We start from the raw sequence: 22930 nt of genomic DNA, 5'->3' as shown, positions 1-22930 counted from the left end.
AGGTCATAGTGTGTGGGCAGGGCCCCTCGCCATCCCCACTGCTCCACCACAAATGGTAATAATGTTGCTAGACAGTGACCAGCCCAGAAGGAGGTCCACCTTGAGCCAGCCTGTAGTGTGAGGGTTCTTGACTTTGTTCAGGAAAGATTTCACAACAAGTAAAGGAGTCCGTGTTCCTTTGCTTGATTACATCTGCAGAGACCCTTTCTTGAAGTATGGTCACATTTATAGGTTCCAGGCATTTGGACGTGGATCTATGTTTTCAGGAGGCCACCGTATCACCCCTACAGCGTAGAGACACAAGGAGATTGTTGGCAATTGCTGACAGGGGCATTGTTATATTGGCCTTTCTCTACTTTCTACTATTCTCTCTCTGTTTGTATTTGCTGGAAATTTTCCATTTAATTATTTTTTAAACTATTTATTTATTTATTATTTATTGAGTTCTGATTATGTGCCAGGCTCTGTGCCAGACAATGGGGACATGACTGAGAACAAAATGAAAACCTGTCCCCAGGACTTCACAGACTATCGGGAAAATAGACATTAAACATATAATGTAAAAAACAGTCGTAGCTCAAAAGAGACAGTATTCCAAACAGAACAAATCACATATGCAAAGGCTCAGAGGATAGCAAGGCTGGTGGCTTGAGTGTGGCACAGAGGGAAATGTGTACTGATTGGGTTGCCAGACTTGGCAGAGAAAACACAGGATGCCCAATTAAATGTGAATTTCAGATACACAATAAATAATTTTTTTGTATAAATATGTCCCATGTCTGCAGCTCCTGTTTACTTGGGTGTCCTGTATTTTATCTGCAACCCAACATAAAAAGTGTTCCATGATTGGCTTGCTTCACTGACATCAGCGCCCTGCGCTGCTCACAGTGGAGGTTTGTTACTACCGCAGCCCTTGCAACCAATTCATGAAAACCTCACCGTGAGCTTCTTCCAAAAGCCATGTCCACCTCCCTGGCAGAGAGCCCAACAATATGAAATCCTTTGCTTAATCTTTTACTTGCTGACCTTGACAAGGAACATATTAACCAGTTGTTTCATGGTATGAGGAAAGATGACTTGCCATTTTTTTTTCTAATTTGGCATGGGACCTCCTGACCCTGACCACCATGGGAGTGGATTTTCCCTATCTGGAAGTTACGCTTTTCAGAGAGGAGGAGTCATTCGGTTATAAAAACAGCTGTTAAACACATGAGGACTTGGCATTGTGTTGCTGAGCAACTGGGAAGCAGGCTTTAATAAGGTAAGTTCTGATTTTATAAACCTTCATACAATGCCTCACATTCTCACATCTTAGTCACCAGGAAATTTTTTCAAAATATGTCCTTAGCACAAGTAAATGTTTGTTTTCTACTCATACTGTACATCTTCTGTGTGCTTACGGGACAGCTCACGAGTTGCCATCGATATGTCTGTATGAAAAAGTAAAAGTGAAGAATTTAGCAAACTAGGGCACCAGCATTGTGATGTGAGGAAAATTAATATGAGGAGAAAATGTTACTATTATTTTAGGTAGTCTGAGAATGTGACCAGTGCAAGCGAGAGTGTAGGTGTTCATGTTGAAGTTACTTTCTCTACCGAAGAAGTCAACACACACAGTTGTGAGTGGTAACACTGTAATCCGATAGATAGAGGCTGTGAAAACTCAAAATTGAAATTTATTATAACAGGATGAAATCACTCTAAATGTCAGGGGAACCAGATTGTATTCATTCTCAGCCGTGCTCAGCTAACTGAGCAGTCCTGCTCTCTCTCCAGGGCTCACAGCAGGTCCAGCAAATGGCCGGAGCGGGTTTCTCACTGGCACTGTTGATGAGTTGGGCTGGGCAATTTGTTCCAGTGGGGAGCTGTCCTGTCCACTGGCTGTCTATCTGTCTGTCTGTCTGTTAAAAATATTTGTTATAGAAATGTGCATTTAATTGGTTTTAAGGGCTATACTGGACAATAGTGTTAACATATATTTCCTCAAGTTTTAAAAATTTACAGCTTTCAGATATTGACAATAATTATTTGTTTACAAGTTTTACAAGAAATCATCCCTTCACACTCTGTGGACAGAGTTTCCCATCACTTTACTCTGCACTTGTAGGAAGAACACACAGGAGGGAAAAGTTCCATTCTAGTTCTATTTATAGTCTGTGGAGTTGAATGACAGGTGTGAATGGATAGAGAAGTAGTGTCTTTTCAAAACGACTTTATCCTGGAAAGATTACATAGATCTAATAGCCAGGTGCAATCAACTATATGGTATCTCCAACTAAATAGCCAAAAAAATGTGTCAGTTAGGACAACATGGTTGATGAATAAAAGCTAGTTAACATGCAGAATGATTAGAGGTGGATAAAATCTTATTTGTGCTGGAGCTTTGAGTCGAGAGATAGAGAGATGACAGACAGATAGATGGATGGATTGACAGACAGAAGAAAGAAGACACACGTGCTACCCAATGTGTTCAGAGCCTTACCTGTCTCCCAGAAACTGGGAACAGGAGGGGACATGCATTTGCTGATTCCTGTGATGACTTTTATGTAGAACATCATGTTTAACTGTCTCAAAATCCTTCAAGTTACATATACCTATCTCCATTTTTAGAAGAGAAAATTGGGGTGCAAATATTAAACAATCCGGCCACGTTTATGAACCTCATAAGGAAAGGAACTGGGCTTTGTCTCTAAGTCTCTCATCTCTCTGCTAAGAAACACCGTGATGAGGACCACCCCCAGAGACTTAACTCCTTAAGTTTATGATGGAACTATCATAGGATATATTCCTTTCAAGGGATATAAACCTACTTCATTAGTAAGGTAAAATATAGTTATGCTAGTTCTCAATTTACTCACAGGTTTTTAGGGTATCAGTGTAAAGCTAGGCATGCACTTACTAATATTTCTTCTTGTCAAGCCACTAAAAATCAGGTAACAGAAAGGAACTTGTGAATTCAATGTCTCTCTCTCCCTCCCCTTTAACCATTGGTTGGCTAATGGATTCTGAATGAGCCAGTGAACAAGGGCCTCAGAGAGAAGCACAGAGCCTGCTGACGTGTTCCATGGTGGAGTGAAAGGCCCCAGACCTGAAACCAGATGAGCTCAAACTAACCTAATGTTCGCAAAACATAAGCACATAGGAGAGGCGCTTTATCTCTCCGAAATTCAGTTTCCACATCTTTAAAGTAGGGTATTAAAAGCTGTTTCCTAGGGTTGTTGCAGAGGCAGACACACTTGCTAGATACTCAGTGAGAATCAGAAACAAACACGTGACCTCTGGCACATTGTTGCGTCTCTCGGGTTCTCATTTTTTGTTGACCAAAGTGCAATGATAGCATCTGGCCCAGTCTTGACCAGGACATTGGGGACCTCCTACTTGGAAGGTGAAGAAAGTTGCTTTTGAGGAGGAGCTTAATGATAAAATGTTACATAAGGTAGAAATTATTTCCCTTTGTAACTTGATCCTCTATCAACAGAGTAAGGGAGCTCAATGACAGGATTTGTTTGAGTCACTAAGCTCTGTAAATTCTAGCCCACAACAAACACGTTTCAGAGCTAGTGCAAACTTTATTCCCCTTTCCATTCTGCTGAATCATAGCATCTCCATTTCCCATGATAAGAAAGAATAATATACAAAATCTCCACTTACAAAACAGGTTGATTAAGTGTGTTTCTAAAAGATTCTTTATTTTCTTCTTTTTTTAAAAATCCTCATTCAAGGACATGCTTATTGGTTTTAGAGAGAGGAAAAAGAAGGGCAAAGAGAGGGAAAGCAACATCAATCCGTTGCCTCTCGTACACGCCCTGCCTAGGGACTGAACCGACAGCCTAGGCACGTGCTCAGACTGGAATCGAACCAGTGACCTTTCTGTGTGTGGTATGATGCTCCAACCAACTGAGCCACAACAGTCAGGGCAAAGACTCTTTACTTTCTAAAGCTTAGACTGTTGAAATCTCATGTTAACAATGTGGACATTGAAAACATTTTGATATCTAAAATTCAAGTCACACTCACGTTTTCAGAGATATATCCATTTGGGTAAAGGGAAGTATATTTTTGTCCCAAACTCTACCATAGCAATTTCTCAGGAGAATTAATATTTTCTAAGCAGAGTTTGAGATTTAGATAGAAAATGCAGTCTTCTAACTAAAGATTGTTCCTCTCTAAGTCCTGGCTTTAGATCCATGCTTTCAATGAGTTCTGTGTGCCTCCATTCACACAGTGACAGAACTATTGAGTTTCAATATCTGGTTCCAGGTTACGTCTATTAGCTCTGCAGGCCGAGATATACCAAGGGCTTTCAAAGTTTGTTGACCAGACCCAAATAAAGCACCTCATATTATTATAATAACCAGAAGCACATGCATGCAGTCACACACCTATACATGTAACAAATATAACTGAAACTGAAACCTCATGAAATAATGCTTACCTAGACTATGTATAATGCACTCTGATATCTTCTATTTTTAATTTTATTTTTTAAATAGGTGGATATCACAATTCACTTTAGAACTGTCATGCATATCTTTAAAAAACTAAGATACAAAATAAAGCCATGATTTTGATTTTTAATAGAAGTGGGTTTGAGTTCTACCACTTACTTTGAGTAAGTTACTCTGGAAACCTCAGTGTCCCCAACTGTAAAGTCAAAGTACTAACAGAATCCATCTCAGGTGATTTTTGTAGGATTGAGTGAACATGAACAGGCAAGAGAAAGCCCATTGTGTGCCAGACATTGAACAAATCTTGGTTCCACTCTGTAGACTGTGAAGGCAATGCAGTTTCACTTACTTTTCTAGGTTATAAAACGTACCAAGTATAGGTAGAATGTAGAATTCCAAGAAAGGTACGGAATTAGCACCCTGTGTTTATGGGAAAAAATCAAGGCCTTTTGAGCGACAATTAGGTGAGTCTCAGCTCTAATTTCAGCTTTTGAACAAATGCAGCATAGCTGCCAAGATGCTGAGGCCTGACTCTGCTCCCTCCCCCACCTCCCTGTCTGCGAAGCCCTCTGGGTTCCAGGCCCCTCGCAGGCTCCTGGGGCCTACACCTGGGTGGTTCCCAGCCCTGCCCTTTTTTAGAGCTTGATGTGGATTTCCATGTCCCTCCTTAACTGCAGTGTGACTGTGGACATGTCATTTAGCCTTTGTGCCTCGGTTTCATGAACTGAATAATGGGTGTATAACAACTAGTTCACAGGCTGTTGTGAGGATTAAAAATATAATGTGTCCAAGGCAAGTAGTCCTGGGTCAGAATCATTAGGTTTTCAGTAGATATTAATTGTCTAATGCTTCCCTTCCCCCTAACATGCACATATACACCCTTACCACAGACTCCCCCCATAGCCTGCCAAGTCAATCAGATTTTACCCAAAAGAGACATGAGAATGGTTTGTAGCCATTTCCCAGCATTGGCTAGTGATGGGTGAGAATTTGGGCCAAAAGGGACATTTCAGAGGCTCTTCCAACTCTGCCACGAAGAGGGCAGATACTCCTTCAGCTCTAGCACCACACATCATAAGGTGAATTTTTGCTTTTGTGGTTTCATTCATTCATTCATTTATTCAATCATTCATTCACCTCATGTTTAGAGAAAACAGGAGGTTGCACCATGGCGGGGAAGCCCAAGCTGCACTACTTCAATGGACGAGGTCGCATGGAGTCCATCCGCTGGCTCCTGGCTGCAGCTGGAGTCGAGGTCAGTCCTGGGTTCTGCCAGTTTAAGCTGCATCTGAAATTGACTGTATTGAACTACTTTCTTACTAAGCTAAAAGCTTTTCATAGCTCATCATGAGTTTTTCATTAAAAGGAAAACTGCTAGTTATTAAGAGATGAACAGATCTGGTCTAATATTAAAATCTCTTTTCATCGCAGAACATAAACAATCAAAATAACTTTAACAAACTAATCACAATGATGACCTGATTTGGATTTGAATGTAAACACACCACAAAATGTCATGTGTAACATTCATGCAACATTAGAAACATGTATGTCCACTGAATGTCAGAGGGAGGTAAAAAAATTGTTTTTGGTGTTAGGTGTGATCGTGTATTTTGGTTATTTTAAAAATAATCCTCATGTTTCAGAAGTACAGATGGAGGTATTTAAAGGTGAAATATATGTCTAGAATGGGCTTTAAATTATTACGAGAGTGGGTGGGCAGAAACACGACACGGGGTTGGTTGGAGTTGGTAATTATTGAAACTGGGTGATGGGTATAAGGGGGATCATTCTCTGTCTTTTGTGCATGCTAGAAATTTCCATAATAAAAAGATTAATTAATGGAAATTAATATAATTGAAGTTAAAGCATTAGCCAGAAAAATGGGGAGGAGCAGATGTAAGAAACTGCCTGTTAAAGACTCAATACACACACTCAGCAGCAAATCCGTTGGGCAGCCTCAAGTTCCAGGTTCTGTGGTAGGTCCTGGGGACCCAGGGGTGAGCGAGACAGACAAGGCCCCTGCGCTCAGGAAGCTTACATTCCAGGCAGGATGTAGACAAGTACATGGGTGATTCAAAGGAGGGATGGCAGCACCTAGGACCATACCTGCGCCCTCTAGAGGAGTCAATGAGAAAATCCTCCCAGTCCAGAACAGAGAGACCCAGCATCTCTGAGGAGCATCTTCCTGGGGGAGGGAGTCATGGATGAACTCAGGAGACCTTGTCTGTCACAGTAGAGCAGTACAAGAGGGGCTCAGGTGAGGTGGTCTTGAGTGACGGGCACTTCCAGTGCGCTCCCTTCATGTGCTATCCCTCCAGAGTCACGTGTGTGCCTAAGCCTTGGATTATATGTACTTTCTGGATTGCTTAGTGAGTGCATAGGACTTCATCTGGCCCTTTAGTAATTTCATGAAGAAATGAGCACACACACACAAATACAAATAGTGCCATCCAGCTTTTCTTCTTCTCTTCATAAACCAATAACCCACAGTTTCACTATGGTGCAGACTTCAGCTTTGGGGTTTGGGGGACGTGTTCAGGGCCTCTGGGCAGGATGAGTTCAGCACAGGAGGGTGGGTCAGAGTGAGGTGGAGAGCACCCCCAGGCTGCCTCTCCTGCGTCCCAGCTCGACTGGGGAGGGTGTGGGGCTACGACTTATCAGAAGCTCTCCATCAGGACTTCTGGGTTCTCTGTGCCAAAAGCTGACCTTTCCGCTCCTATTTTTCCATCTCCATCGGCCTCACAAGCAACATCGCACCAGCCAACCCTTCCTACCCTGGCCACCCTCCCTAGTGACCACCCATCATTCCTTGTTTATCTTGAACTAGGAGCTTTATAAATTGCTGCACAAGTAACTCATTCTCTATATGGTTTCTTGCTATGGAATTATGTGGATCCATAAGACAGTGTTCCTCTGAGAAAGTTAGAAACCAAAAATTCCAAAACTTTTACCATAAAGTACCTCTTTCAAACTACAAAATAAAATGGCAGCAGAGGCCTCTGGTGGCAGCGTCTCAGATGGTCATTGCCCCACACTGAGGCGCACACACTGCCCTGTCTCACGTGGAGACAAAGGCTTTCCCGAGATGTTAAAACTCCATAACTAGCAGAACTTTGCAGTCCCTTCCTTCGAATAACACTCTCCTCCCCCAATCACGACCTCATCACTGACAGAGAGAAGGGCAGGGTGGAGGTGAATGGAACCTCCAAAGAGGAGCAGTTATGTGCTGTGACCCACACTCTGTTCCTGGTGGCTCTTACCCAGATTCACAAATGGCCGGGATGGCACTGCTCCATGTGCCTGCCAAACTCTGAGAGCTTACCTCCTCCACGTTCTGTACCAGACAGAGGTCATTCAAGGCTGAGAGTCCTATAATGCTAAAGAGTAACAAGAACTCCTTTACTGTTTCTGCTTTCCAGTTTGAAGAGAAGTTTTTGGAAACTCTGGAAGACTTGGAAAAGTTAAGGAACGGTAAGAGGAAGTGTCTAAACTGCTCTGGTGAGGGTGTCTGTAAAGTCCATAATGAGGTTTGAACACCAGGCAATAGTTTTTTTATATTTATATAAAAAAATAATTTATTTATATTTCTTTTCATATCTTGAGTCATTTCAACAAACATATTTTCATCCTACAAGAGTGTGTGCTCTATGAAGCATTTCACTCTACTTTTTCTTTTTCTTTCTAAAGATGGGTATCTGCTGTTCCAGCAAGTGCCAATGGTCGAAATCGATGGGATGAAGCTGGTGCAGACCAGAGCCATCCTCAACTACATTGCCGCCAAACACAACCTCCATGGGAAAGACATGAAGGAGAGAGCCCTGTATGGTACTTTTTATGTTTCCCCCTCAACAATGAATAGGAACTGTTCAGATTCTTCTGTGAATGAGCAGGTTGTGTCAGGGATCATGACCAGCAGCAGCACGGGCCTTGGAGGCACAGACTGAGGTCCAGTCCAGCAGGGAGCATGAGGATGAGGGATCCGCCTGAGGCGGAGTCAGGCAAGTGGGAGCATGGGAGAAGCCTCAGTCCACGGCACAGCTCAGGGAGTGACAGAGGTTTCCAAACACTGATGAACTAGGAAACCAGGAGGATGGTGCAGCCTGGACTCCAGGTGCTCAGGCCTTTAGGATGATAAGGCTGGGGAAGGGAAGATCCAAAGGAGTGAATTTTCAAGTTCCAGAAATTACTAGAATACTTACTGGGAGTCTAGCCTATCAGCTAGTTGTGTGGACTGGCCCCTTGACAAGGAGGAGCAGAGGCTGGTCCTCCAGAGGCTGGGTCACCTTGCACATTTGGAGACAGAACTGAAGCAGCCAGATTCATTCCATACAACCACATCTGGGGTGGGGTGGGGGTTCTCCTTCCCATGGTGATGGGACCACATGATTGAAACTAAAGTCTTGTGAGGAACTGTTGGCCGTTACTCAGGAAGTTCAACATAGAGTTACCATATGTTAGCACCTCCACTAGTAGGAATGTACCCAAGAGAATAAAAAAACACATACACACTAAAACTAGTAAAAAAATGTTCAAGCCCTGGCCAGATAGCTCAGTTGGTTAGAGCATCATTCTGATATGCCAAGGTTGTGGGTTTGATCCCCTGTCCAGGCACATACAAGAATCAACCAATGAATGTGTCAATAAGTGAGACAACAAATGGATGTCTCTCTCTCGCTCTCTCTCCCCCTACTTCCTCTCCATCTCTCTAAATCAACAAATAAAAAATTAAAGAGATTCATAACAGCATTATTCACAATATTCAATTAGTGGAAACAACAGAAATGTCTATCAACTGACATTAATGAACAAAGTTTTGTGTATCTGTCAATGTAGTATTATTTGGCCATGAAAAGCAATGAACATGGATAAACCTTGAAACCATTGTGTTGCTAAAACAAACCAGACACCAAAGGCTCATATTGTATGATATCATTGAGATGAAATGTCTAGAACATTTATATTCATAGAAACAGAAAGTAATTTTGTTCCCAGAACCTGGGGGGTGGGGACGGAAAGAAATGTGGAATGTTATAACAACATGCAGTAATTCTTTTGGGAGAATGAAAATATTCTGACATTAGAGTGTGGTGATGGTACATAAATCTGTAACTTTATAAAAAAACTACAAAATTGTACATTTAAAAAGAGTGACATTATGGTATTGGAGTTATATGTGAATAAAGCTTTTATTTTTTTTAAAGAAACCACTTATAAGAAGCCTGGCTAGGAACAATAAAAACATATCTCCTGGAATATGCACTGGCTGGAATTATATAAACAATTGCACCAGTTCAGAGCAATTTTAGGGGGAATCTGGAGCAGTGCAAACACAGCCAGAGCTCAGAACCAGTACACGGGGAGGGCTGTGGAACGGTGTTCTGGGGGAGGTAGTGGGAAGAACTGCTAACACTGGGCATATAAATGGCCTGGTGATGCAACAGGATGAGAGAGGGAGAGAGACATGACGGAGGTGGCTCTGCCAGGGACTCTCTGGAGATTACTCAGCTGGCAGGTCTTTAGCATTGAGTCACACTGAGTGAGTCCCAGAAGAAACCACAGCAGGCGTGGCAAACCCTAGGTCCAGTCTCAGTAGTTACTTGCAGTGATCCCACCAGTTTCTCTGTGCCCGTGACTCTGGACACCTCACTGCTGTTCTCTGGCCCTATATCTGGGCATGTGTATAACAAAAGTTTTAGACGTGTATACCTACCTTGATATGAAATGTTGAAGTTAAGTGAAAATTGTAGTTGAATGAGTGGCATGTGAAAATGCACCCAGTGGAAGTGGTTTACCTTGCACCTCCTGATGCCCCTGACTTAAAGAGTAATTTGTAAGTCGGGTGACAATTGACAATTGGGTCATTTTTGTCTTTCAGGATTGATATGTATTCAGAAGGTATAGCTGATTTGTATGAAATGATCTTGCTTCTTCCACTGTGCCCACCTGATCAAAAGGGTGCCAAGATGACCCAGATCAAAGAGAAAACAACAAACCGTTATTTCCCTGCCTTTGAAAAAGTAGGTGGGCTGTTCAGCATTTGGTGCACTGAGATGAGAGAGGACAAAGAGAAATCATGCCTGGGCAGGCCTGGGGGCATTGACCTTGGCTTCCCGAGAGCCCTCCTGAACACTGATGTAGCTAGCGCCCTGGCCCCCTGGGCATGTTACAGAAATCAGAAATCAGCTGTGTAGGGGGGGGGGTATGTCTATTACACCCAAGTGATAATCTTCCAGGAACATTTCCATTGGCTGGGACCCAGTTTAGAGCTGTGTATGTGATGGCATTCCATGTCATGGTCAGAGTGTGGGCTGTGGGAGGCTGTGAGAGCCACACCAGCAATGGAGGAGACCCCGCAGAGACCCACTGCACAGGGGCTTTTCATCCAAGAGGAGTTCAATGAAAGCCGTTGGTCAGAAAGTGTTCTGACAGCACGTGAGGGAGACAGGAGACCAGCTGCCCAGCAGGAGAACAGGCTAGTGTTTCAGAGAAGGGAGAGATGCATGTCAACAAGGTGGGGGGTGGGGGGGGGGTGGCCAGGAGGAGACAGCTGGAGAGATGCTAAGGAACAAATAATGTACAAAATGTTGGGTCGTCAGACTTTAGAGGAAAGCCTCTCAGACTAAGGAATCAGGGTTCATCATTATGTATGTAGCACATACTATAGTTTTAACTTTGAACAGAAAAGAAGAACATATCAGATGAAAACTTCCTGAAATCAAGCTAAATGAAAATTATGGACTGAAATAATGATCATAAGAGATACAGGAGGATTACATATAAACACAAGGTTTAACATCAACCCCATCATCTCTATAAAGCATTAAAAAGCGTTTATATGGCATTCTTTCATTCATCCTACAAATGTTAATTCATTACTTGTGTGTCCATCCATATTCACAAAACAAAGAATTTAATACTAACCTGAAAGTACACTGTCCTGGACCTTGTGGTGCTGAGTGTTTAGGGGACACCCATGTGATGACAAGCTCACTAGTCACTGCAGTTTGAGAATCGACACTTTGATATCAAAGGGCTCCATGATAACATGAAAAAAACAAATCTTACAAAATATGTTTTGATGTTATTATAATCTTTATTAAATAATTACCTATTCTTTTATATGTATACGTGATCTGAAAGTGTATTTGCCAAAATGTTATCTTTAATTGGTGGTGCTATGTGTTTATTCTCCTAATACTTTATGATTTCCATATTGCTGGATCATTTTAATAAATATGAGATATTTCCCCAACATTTTGTTATGAAAACTTTCATACATTTGGAAAAAACTGAAATAAATTTACAATGAACACATTTGCACCCACCACAACAATACAACTATTAACCTTTCACTATGTTTGCTTTATCATGAGTTTCTAACTTTCAACCCCTTTCTCTATCAATCAAACGATTAGTTTTGGAAATATCACAAAGTGAATTTTAAGCATCGCTAGACATTCACACATAGACATTTCAGGCCTAGACACACCTAGAATTTCTGCAGCAGATCACAACACAGTGCAAGTTAGCAGTCAGAGACAATGCTGAAGGCACATGGTGAGTTCAAGTTGACCCAGGTTTACATCAGGTCCCAGAGAGAGAGACCAGGAAATGAGGGGAGGAGACAGAGGAGAAATGCAGATTCTGAAATAGTCCGCTCAGGATTGAAGAAGGATGTCATGGAGATGGCGACTTTGTCCAAGGGAGGGAGAGACAGGACAGCATGGAGAGCCATCCATGTCCTGATATTGCAGAGTGTCTGGGTCACCAGGGCGTGTGGCACAGAGAGACATGGTGCAGCCACAGCTAGCCCTGGGCCAGTAGAAGATGCACACGGGAGCCCAGTGACGTGGGAATGGGAATAACCAGTAGCTTGTGCTTTAAGTGAAGAGAGGAAAGAACAGCAGAGCCCTGCTTCTCTCTGTCTCACTGAACCAGGGCCAGTGAATGTGCTCTCATGCCCCCACCAGCCCAGTGAGGTAGCAGAGGCAAGAAGTTGGGCTGGAGGACCTGGGCAGGAGCAGGGATCCTTGTGATTGTGCCTGTGTTCATAATCTGATCCCTCCAATTCATCAGGTGCTCAAGAGCCATGGACAAGACTACCTGGTAGGCAACAGGCTGAGCAAGGCTGACATTCACCTGGTTGAACTGATCTACACTGTTGAAGAGATTGACCCCAGCCTTCTGGCCAACTTCCCTCTGCTGAAGGTAACCTCTGTCACAGCCCTCAGAGGGAAGGCCTGCATCTCCCGTCTTGGAGTCTAGTATTTGGACACTTGGGCTGGTGATGTTATGACCCACATCACTGCCTGCAGGTCTCCAAAATTTGCTCATAGGCCCAGGTCTGAGTCATGGAAAGAATCTTGTTTTGCCAAGGGAACTGGAGGTGGATGCTACCCCAAGGAGAACAGTTTGTCTTTCACAATGAGACGGACCCAGGACTTGGCATTTCTGTCCTCGGCTCCTGTCCCATTGCTGCATCTGTCTCATTTCCTCTGGATTCTCTTTCTCCCAGATGTGTCCTGTCTATGTCACCTGAGTCTGTGTGAGCAGGTGTCCCTCCTCTGAGTTCCTTCCTTATATCTTCAGTACTGCCTAACTTTCTTATATCTTCATTTTTCCAGTTTGGAGCCTTTATCTGTGTTGCTCTTCCTTGTATGAACAAGAGCAATGAATCCACAGGATTTCCCTGTAGGGAGGGAGATGGGGAAGACTGAGAACTGAATAAAATCTTCACCGTGTCTCCGGGGAGAGTGCTGTTGAGCTGTGTTCTCTTCCTCTCATCCTCCTGTCTTGCTGGCTGTCTGTTTGCCAGCCTCTTGATGGTGCTGAGGGAGGTGACTCAGATGGTGGTGGTGTAGGAGGGTCTGGGACTCCCTGGCTTGTGCTGATGGAGGGCGGGTGTTTTGTCTGCACTCTGAGACTGTGCTCTTGTGCATCGCAGGCCCTGAAAACCAGGATCAGCAACCTCCCTACGGTGAAGAAGTTTCTGCAGCCTGGCAGTCAGAGGAAGTCTCTCCTAGATGAGAAAGCATTGGAACAGGCCAGGAAGATTTTCAAGATTTAAATAAAGCAGACGTGGATGCCCAGCATGTGCAGGATCAATCTTCTGAACTTTTTCAACAATGAGGTGCTCTACTGAAATGTTAATCCTGCTATTTGTGAAACTAAGAATCTTTTCTAAAGTATAAGTGCTAATTTAATTAGAAATCAACTCTGCAGATTTACTTGCCCAGCAATCTATTTTGTTTTGGTCAAATGTGAAATCACGATCACCTTCTAGGATGTGTCTTCAGCTTAAATAAATGGAGAAAAGTTTTCATGGACTCTTTGATCTATTTGAAAGGTTGCCATAGAACAGTTATCATATATGTCATCAGAAGAGTTAAGGAGAAATATTCATTTGACACTCTTAGTTCCACACAAATAGTCTTTTGCTTTCTGATGCACAACCTAAACACTTTCTTCTCTCTGTCTCTCTTGAGAACCATTTTCTTCAGGTAAACAATGTTTGTTTTTTTCAATTATGAAACTACTATTTATTTTACATGTAATATGTAATCATCAGTGTTCTGGGAGCTGGGGAATAATGCTGGCAAAACCAGATATTGTCTCTGGGGGTTACTCTATGGAGAGAAACCAAAAATAGGTAATTCTAACCCCAATCCATGTATATCAATTCCCTAAGGTTGCTGTACCACAGTCCTACAAATTTAGTGGCTTAAAACATTAGAAATTTATTCTCTCACAGTTCTGGAGTCTTTTAGTGTGAATGAAGCTGCGAGCAGGGCCACGCTCTCTCTCTGAAGGCTTTTGGAAAGGCTCCTTCCTTGTCTGTTCTTAGTTTCTGAAGGTTACGGGCAATCCTTGAATTGCTTGGCTTATGGTTGCACAACTCCAATCTCTGCCTCTGTTGTGATGTGGCAGACTTCCCATGGCTGTGTCTGTCTCTATCCAGATTCCCCTCTTTTTGTATAGATACCAGTCATCAGATTGGTGCCCACCCTAATTCAATATGATTTTGTCTTGATTTGATTGCATCTGTGAAGACCGAATTGCCAGACAGTCACCTTCATAGATACCCATGGTTAGAGCTTCCACATACACTTTTGGGGGAACACAACTTAATCTACAATGCCATGTGCAGGGTTTCAACAATGTTGGGCATGAACCTAAAAGGACGCATGTGTGGGAATCTGTGGGTCAGTCATGATTTCTCAAGGAGGGGAGTCGTGTCTGACATGAGATCTGAAGGAATGAAAATCGTAGTTAGGAAAGCAAGTGGGTAGAACTTCATTTAAGCAGCAGAGATGGAATTCAGGTCAGCAGGGTTGATGGCCGGAGAGAGTCTGAGTTGTGTATTTGAAGAAAGAGAAGTTGTGAGGTCTGAGGGGAACATTCCTCAGGTGGGGCGGGAATATGATGAGCTGAGATTGGGGGACGAGGCATAGAGTCCTGAGGTCTTTGAAGGCCATGGCAAGAAGTTTGGGTTTTATCCTAAGGAAAATAGGGAGCCATTGAAGTATAGCCATATATCCTGCTTTACATATAGAACAATATCATTTTTTAAAACAAAAGCACTTGTGAGCATTTAATGAACTCTCTGCATGGCTTCAAGCTACCCCTACCAACACCCCCGCCAACACCCTTAACCTTCCCCTCAGCTTTTCTTCTGAAGAACCTGGCCTTCATGATGACAGGCTGCTTTAGGAGCTTTCCCTTCCCCAGAACTTTGCAGTAGCCCAATAGCACCATGTCGAGGATTGGAGTAGCTCCAGTCTTGTTTTTTGGCAACATTTACCCCTATTTGCTCATTGATGAAAGGCCACAGTTTCTAACAGTTGACAACTGGGCAGAAGCTCTGGTTTCTCTGTAGTGTCAATGCTTCATACCAACTTTCCTAAAGTAACCTGGGTGATATTTGTTTAAATTGATCCTGTGGTGATGCAAGCCACCAGTGTTACCTCGGCCTCCCGGGTGCTTCCTGCGCTTGCCAAGGTGGCGGTGGCCATGGCTCACATGGCCCCACAGTGTCTGGGCCTTCCTCAGGCTAGCTGCTATGTTGGTGGCCAAGATGCCAATCACATCATATCTTTTAAATATTCAATCTAAGTCACTCAAGCATCCATCTCAGATTAGCAAGAACATTCTTCCCCCACCCTGGGAGTCTTTGTTTCATGTTCAATCTAATCACTAGGGGTGGTTACTCTACTCAAGGACTCAAGTAGTCTTGAGTTGAACAGAACATTCAGTCCTCTGCTGCAACCCCTGTTTTTGCTGCCCTTTGTGCCTGTTGCCCCATAGACTCCCTGATTTGATGAGGTTTAGTCAAAACACTAGCCACCATTAGTCCACCTAAGCAGCAGCATCCTCATTCTCTGTTTCTGCAGAGGGAAGGAAGGGAGGTCTCCCTCTTTACTGTCACTCAGGCTTGGGTTCTCAGACTACAGATTGAGATGTACATTTCCCCCTGGCATATCTCTGTGTCTCTGTGCAGGAGAAGCTGGGATAAAGTCATTCTTAGCTTCAGCCACATACTGAGCCCACAATTTGGGCTCCCCCAGGAAATCTAGGACTTATGGGGTTGAGCTTAGAGCCCTAGTCTTTTCATAGTGTGAACCTGCCCCAAGCTGAGTGGGGTGGGGCGGGGCAGACATAGTCACAGGACACATGATTCGTGCCTTTATGTTATAGTACAACTCAGCCCAGTCAAAGTGTCCCGAGATGTCTTCCCAGGAGACTTCTGGGAAGAGAGAACACTTACCTGTTCTCTCTGGCTCTAGACTCAAGCACCTGATGAGGAGGAGAGGCCTTTGTTATATGTCCCTCCAACAACATCCTTGTAAACCCTTGCTCTAGAGCAGAGGTTCTCAACCCTATCACACCTAGCCCTCCTCAGCTGATAACATACATTTTATAACCCCTTTTATTATTCTGAAGTAAACTTTATAAGATTTGCTTCATTGTGGCTGGTGCTATAAAAACAAGCAGAATAAGATACCACCTTGACTCAAAAACAGTGACTGAGGAGAGTTTAATGAAATGTCTATTTACCAAGATTGGGGTAGGGTTAAGATAGTCAAAAGATGGTAAAGCCCTCTGGGCCTCGCCACATGGGAGGCCTCTACCTCCCCTCCCCTCAGTCAGTGGGACAAGGGTAGAAAGCAGCAGAGAGACCCAGGAATTCACCAGGAGTCACATATGCAGGAAAGAGCCACCACAACCAGAACTGATGGCCTTCACAGAGGAAGGTACCCACTGCCAACTCAAAGAGCCCAGGACCCATGGACAGTTTATAAAAGTCACAAATGACTAGAAAAGATCACAATAATTTGTGAGTGGTTTGTACAGCTTTATACATTTTTATGCTATACATCATTTAGATAAAAATAATTGGGAATATAAATGGAACTATATTTTTAATTTTTGGTATATACACTGATTTATATCTTAATTTATATTTACTATACCAAATGTTAAATATTTTGAATACTGCTTCTAGGTAGTCTGTGGTATAAAGACATAAAGATGTTTGTCATAACATAATTAACATTTGGTATTTGATCTTTATACCATCTACCATTTTTATGGAGAGATTTTATATATATAATTGATATGAAAGTAGATGTTAATTTCTCTGACTGCACTGGGGGAGTTGGAGCAAGATTTGAGTCACCATTATATATGGTAACTTCCCAATTTTCCAAAATCTTCTTGAAGAACAAATATGTTTAGAAACATCCTGCCAACCACAGCTGCTTGGCCTGAGGCAGCCCTGAGTCAGCACAACTTTAATCTGTGTTGACTTCCATCCATCTTGCCTCCTACCTTTCTTCCACAATCTTTGCTCACCTTTGTTTAAACACAGTTGTCCTTTGAAACTTTTTAATGTAGTTGTGACATTCTAAGCTAACAAGTCAGCTAAACAGACCCAGAAGAAAGGGTATTTAGACTCTGGTCTAAATGGTCTAAATTGATGAAATTTTCTCAAGGGTTATGGCTCCAATAAAAAACATCAAAATGATTTTATTCATTGTTTTATTCAATAAGTGTTTAGTGAGCATCTGTTTTGTTCCCTACATTTTTCTAGGCTTGCCATGATACCTATAACAGCATTTTCCTGCTCAGATAGAGTAAATAAACAAATCAAAGAAAAAAATTAATCCTGATTAGTGGTGAACACTATGAGGGAAATAAAACAGAGCAGTGTGATGGAGACTTTGTGGGATGGTGATAGGGAGGTGGTTAACTCGGAATAAGTGGTCACAGAAGACTAAGTCCTGAACAACAGGATGATGCCAGGCAAGGAAAATCCAGGATAACAGAATCTTAACCAGAGGGACCAATGAGGGCAAGGGCCTTGGTCGGGAACAACTCTGGCGTGTTTCAGGCACAGCAGGCAGGCAGATGTGCTGGGAGCACGGGGAAGGGTGAGGTCAGAGAGGTAGACATAGGTATACTAGCTCCCTATTGTTGCATCCCAGAGTTTACCCCAGAGTTTAGTGACATGAGGCAACAAACACTTATTATCTAACAATTTCTGAGGGTCAGGAGCCTGGAAGCAACTTAGTTGGTGGTTCTGGGTCAGGATCTCCCAAAAGGTTGCAGTCAAGCCATTAGCAGGGACTGTATTCATCTGAAAGCTTGACTGGGGATCAGGGATCCACTTTCAAGATGGTTCACTCCCACGACGCTGTCAGAGGCCTCAGGCCTGCTCTGGCAGTAGGCCTGCTCTGGCAGTTGGCAGTAGGCCTCCGTTCCTTGTCACATCTGCTCCTCTGTAGGGCTGCTTGAGTGTCACCGTGACAGATCAGCTAACTTTCCCAGAGCCAGCAATCCAAAAGAGACAGACAGAAACTAGCATTGGAAGTCACTCCTCTGATGATAGTGTTAGACTGAGGAGGTCGCCTAGGATGCGGGAGCAGTGAGAGAGGAGAAGGGAAGCGAAGTGGGCAACAGCCAGGGAATCGGCAGTGGGGTGTCTGTCGGTGAAGTAGGGGGAGAGCCAGGAAACTGTGGCGTCAAGAAGAAAGGAGGAAGGAAGGTCCGAAGAGAGCACGTAGAGTTTCGTATCCAGAGGCCACTGCTCCCCGTGATAAGGTCAGGTGCAGTGGAGTGGGGCAGAGACGCCTGACTAGAGGGGGTTGAGGGGAAAATGGGAAGTGAGAAGTAGAAAGGGCAGCTACTAGCTGCTCTCTTGACAATTTTTCTCTCCTAAAGGGCAAGGGGAATGGAACAGTACACATTATCTAGAAAAGAAAAGGAAGCTTTAGTAGGTTACATTCAGTTTCATTTGGGGCTGAGAAGTCACCCAAGAATGGCCAAGGCTGTGTGCTAAAGTGACAAAGGCTCCTGAAGGCATTGAAGTTGTTGATCACAGAGAGGTCCCATTGCTCCAGAAAGTGCGCCACCTAGTGGTCCGTCACGACATCAGAGTGAGACTAACTTTTCAGAGCGCATGGGGCGACTTCTGTCCCTTTGCTGGAACGGAGAAATGTTTCTTTTAAATCTTGAATGCATGTTGGAGTAAAACACCAAGTGAAGACAAAAAACTGATGACTGAAAGGCTGAGGCGGATCTCCACATTTCCCCTCACACCTTCCAGTTCATTCTACTTCCTTCTTAGCCCCTCAGTCCCTCTTTTCAGTGTCCCTTCCATTGTCCATTTCTATGTAGAGACTGAGGGATGCCTCCACCGGCCAAGGCATGCCAAGAATCGCTGGCAGCCGTCCCTCGCCCCCACTGTGGTCCATGGAGGTTGGACAGAGGCATGGAATACACTCTCTCTCAGGGCCATCTGAAGGAACCAGTTTTGATGGTACTTTGCTTTCAGGCTTCTAGAATGATGTGAGAATACATTTCTATTGTTTCAGCTACCCAGTTTATGGTAATTGTTATAGTGGCCACAAGAAACGAGTATAATTACTTCACAACAACCAAGAATGGATACATCCAATGACATAGATGAAGCTCAAAATAATTATGCTGAGTGGAAGAAACCAGACAAAAAAGAGCACTTACTGTGTGTTTCTATTTATACAAAATTCTAGAAAATGCAAACTAATTTATAGCGACAAGAAGCAGACCAGTGGTATGGGGAGGGGCAGGAGGAAGGGACTCCAAAGGGCATGAAGACATGCTATCTTCATTGTATTGATTGTGGTGATGTTTTCACGGGTGCATATATACCTGTGTCAAAACTTATCTAATTGCACAACCAAATTATGTGCACTTTATTATATGTCAATTATACCCCCAATTATGGCAATAAAACTAACAGAGACACAAATAATGCCCAGAAATCTATCCTCTAGCATACTGCCCTCTCACGACAAACAGGCTAAGGTCTCTCTTGTCCTAACCCCCTTAGCCCCCTACACTCCTACTTTTCATTAAAAAATAAAAATAAAAAATAAACACTCCAAAGCAAGTCAAAATATGAGCTCAGCCTAAGATGGTGGCTCTTTCTACATTGGTTTGACTTGGAGAGGGGTCACAGCCTGGAACCAAGCTGTTTATGAGGCCTGGTGAGGCCTGGTGGGTACAGGGAGGCAGGCTAGAGACGCACATGGGGCGCACAGACACCAAGTTAGTCTGAGGCAGAAGGCTGTGGGGGGCCAAGAGGTGGGTGGGGGTTTGTCCCTGGCTGTTTTTCCTTTTTGCTGTTTCCTTCCTTCTTCTGTCACTTCCCAAAATCCAGTAGTCTGTACTCTGACTCTACTTCCTCTTCCCAAAGTCTGGAACTTTTTCTAAACCAATGAACAAATTGCCACATTAGTCCAATTGGTTCAAAGGTGTTTTCTCAGTTCTCTCTTCTTTGACATCTTTATTGTAAATCCAAGCCCAACCTCCTTTTCTGTCAGCAAATTTCTGCCAGAGCTCTCCTCCTCCACCAAGCACCAGTGCTCATATAATCCTGGGGCTCCCTTGCCTTCGTTTAGTGATTTCTATGACTTTCTTGCCCACATGCAGTCACACTCATTCCACCCAATCCTGCGTCATTTCAAAAGGTCAAAATGTTCACAAAATAAATAACAAGTTATCAACGACAGCCCCCCTCCTCCAGAGCTCAGGCTCATCAAGAATGCTATGAAAAGTTGGCCGAGTCTGACATCTAGCAGAGAAAGCAGCATGTGGCAGGGCAATTGGGACGAGGCTTCAACCAACTGAGCAACACAGCCAGGGCCCTAAAACTGTGTTCTAGAAATTAATATCTTTATGCCAATCTGTATTGAAATGAAGCTTCCAGTACAAGAATGTATCTGTGTACTCACATATAAGTTCCACACACAGACACATATGTGAAGAAAATGAGCTGAACTGCACTTAGTTGCAAAGTTCTGTGTTTCAAAATTGTTGGACAGTTTAAGAATATTAGATTAAAATATAATAGGCCATTGAGATTCCTTAAAGGCAATTGATTTTGCTTATTTTTTTCCAATATAGTTGAAAAACTATAAGTTGCTAGATAAGCAACTTACTTGCTTATCTATCACCTGATTATTATACAAAGCCTCCTTTTTTAACTGTTAGCAATAATTCAGTTCCTAGTGCCAAGTGAGCCTCCTGCAAGGAGACTGAAGCACAGGCCCTCCCAGGTCAGACCAGAAATGCCAGGACAGCATCCTTATGGGAGCAGAACGTAAAGATTGTAATAAACCAGAAAATACATATTCAGTGACCAAGGACACATGAAATGCACTGAGTGCTAGGTTACTAGACTGACTTCTATCAAGGGAAAAATTCTTATCCTTTATCTTAAATGATCCACAAATCCACATCACGAAAACCCAGTTTCACTAGACAAAGCAGAATGGAGGCATGGTACCAGCATGCTGGAGATAAAACTCCAGACCGCTTGGCTGAAACTAAAAAAGTGGGGGTTGGGGGGAGCAGGCATGTGTGGTTACTGTTGTATTTCATTCCTTTTATTCATACACACTTTAAACAATGGATTGTAAATTATTTTAACTTTAGAGGCACACTTGAAAGCTATGAAATTAACCGCTTAGCAGAAAGCTATGAAGTTCTTCTAACTAGAATGAGGTAAGTGCACAGGAATTGCTTCCATCCCTCCTTTCCTGCAAATAGGTGGGGAGAATTGTCATCAGTGTTTTCGGGGTCTACTGGGCCACCTTCTTAAACTTCCCCTTGACTTCAGTAAAAGGCAGATTTGGAAGTAATTACAAAAGGAAAGAGTGCTGGAAAAAGCTCACGGAAGATGATATTCCATGAAGACTTTTTGCTCAGATTGCTGTTTGACATCATTTGCCTGAGAAGGCCAGTACTTTCTCTTAAGCAAATAAGTTCAGTTGTTAAAATCCAGAAATTATTCTAGAATGTGTTTACTATATTCTAACACGAAATCACAGATATTAAAAATATTAAATAATTTTTCTGTGTATAAGATAGCTTTAATGAAAGCCGAAATTATAAACAGTTTAAAATGAATAACCCATATTGATTCACTTATATGTGTCAAATACTCTTGTTATTCTCTCACCTCAAATTGATATGCTTAACTTGGCCAGACCAGGGATTTACCATTATCTGCTGCAGATATGGATATCTTATTTTAAATACAGATATATGAACACATAATACCAAGAGTGTATTTCTAAATTGGCAACATGTTTTCCATATTTGAAATTTTCATTTTGAGTTTACTTGAATTCTCACAGTTCTTTTTTGGTTAATTGTTGAATTGAGGTCAAGTTTCCTATAAATTACAGTACCACAGTTTTGATCTGTACTTTAAATTGTAAGTTCTTCAAATTATTACAGAATGATGATATATCTTTTCAGAGGTGGCCCACCTATAAGATAGCTTCATTGTCTTTTAGGAGATAAACACCTCAAGAAAATAAAAAGGCAAGACATTTTGACTTGAAATATTGCCATTCAGAATACACGTTTGCTTTTAAGAAATGTTAAAAGATTGACAGTCTTGCTATTCAGAATAAATCCTATCCAGTCCATCTTTCTGGGATTCTAAAACTTTGAGTTCTATCAGAAATTAGAAATTATTGTGAAGAACAGAACTTTGAATAGAAAACAAGATAATATTCCCTCTATTTTTGTGTAATCTGCTGTGTAAAAGTATCTGCTGTATGGTCTATTTTGATAATTATTAGTTCACTGATTACTAAAATTGATTCTAAGCCACTTACTCTGAAAGGGGAACTTAATGTTATATAAGATGGGGTGAATCAGTTCACCAACTCAAGAGAACAAGAATTTCTTCGTATTTCTGTAGCTGTATTTAATTTCTATTTGTGCCCCACTCCATGAGGGGTATAAATTAAATCACAGAGAGTTTCAGTCTCCTCCCCAAAAACAGCCCCCCCCCCCCACCGTTTTCTCCAGGTTTGTATCTGAGTCCCAGGCACCAGGGACAGGGCCATCCTGTCCCTTAACAGACTTCTGTCCACACAGGAGACTGCCAGGACGTCCTCATTCCTATCACGTCCTGGTGACGG

At 42.7% G+C, this 22930-nt stretch overlaps 1 protein-coding gene across 1 annotated transcript; it reads left to right on the top strand.

Annotated features, from left to right (window-relative positions):
* Positions 1–1122: 1122 nt before the first annotated feature.
* On the top strand, positions 1123–13769 carry LOC123822240 (glutathione S-transferase A2-like). Its single transcript, XM_045844222.1, has 7 exons — positions 1123–1261; positions 5597–5703; positions 7871–7922; positions 8139–8271; positions 10327–10468; positions 12528–12659; positions 13396–13769. Exons 2-7 carry the CDS (start codon positions 5617–5619, stop codon positions 13516–13518), a joined length of 669 nt encoding a protein of 222 aa, XP_045700178.1. The 5' UTR covers positions 1123–1261; positions 5597–5616; the 3' UTR covers positions 13519–13769.
* The last annotated feature ends 9161 nt before the right edge of the window (positions 13770–22930 follow it).

This window comes from Phyllostomus hastatus, unplaced genomic scaffold (assembly GCF_019186645.2).
Source record: "Phyllostomus hastatus isolate PE091 unplaced genomic scaffold, TTU_PhHast_1.1 phas_contig_40, whole genome shotgun sequence".
NCBI lineage: Eukaryota > Metazoa > Chordata > Mammalia > Chiroptera > Phyllostomidae > Phyllostomus > Phyllostomus hastatus.
Note: the sequence above shows the minus strand (reverse complement) of the source record. Positions and strands in the feature narration are given on the sequence as shown.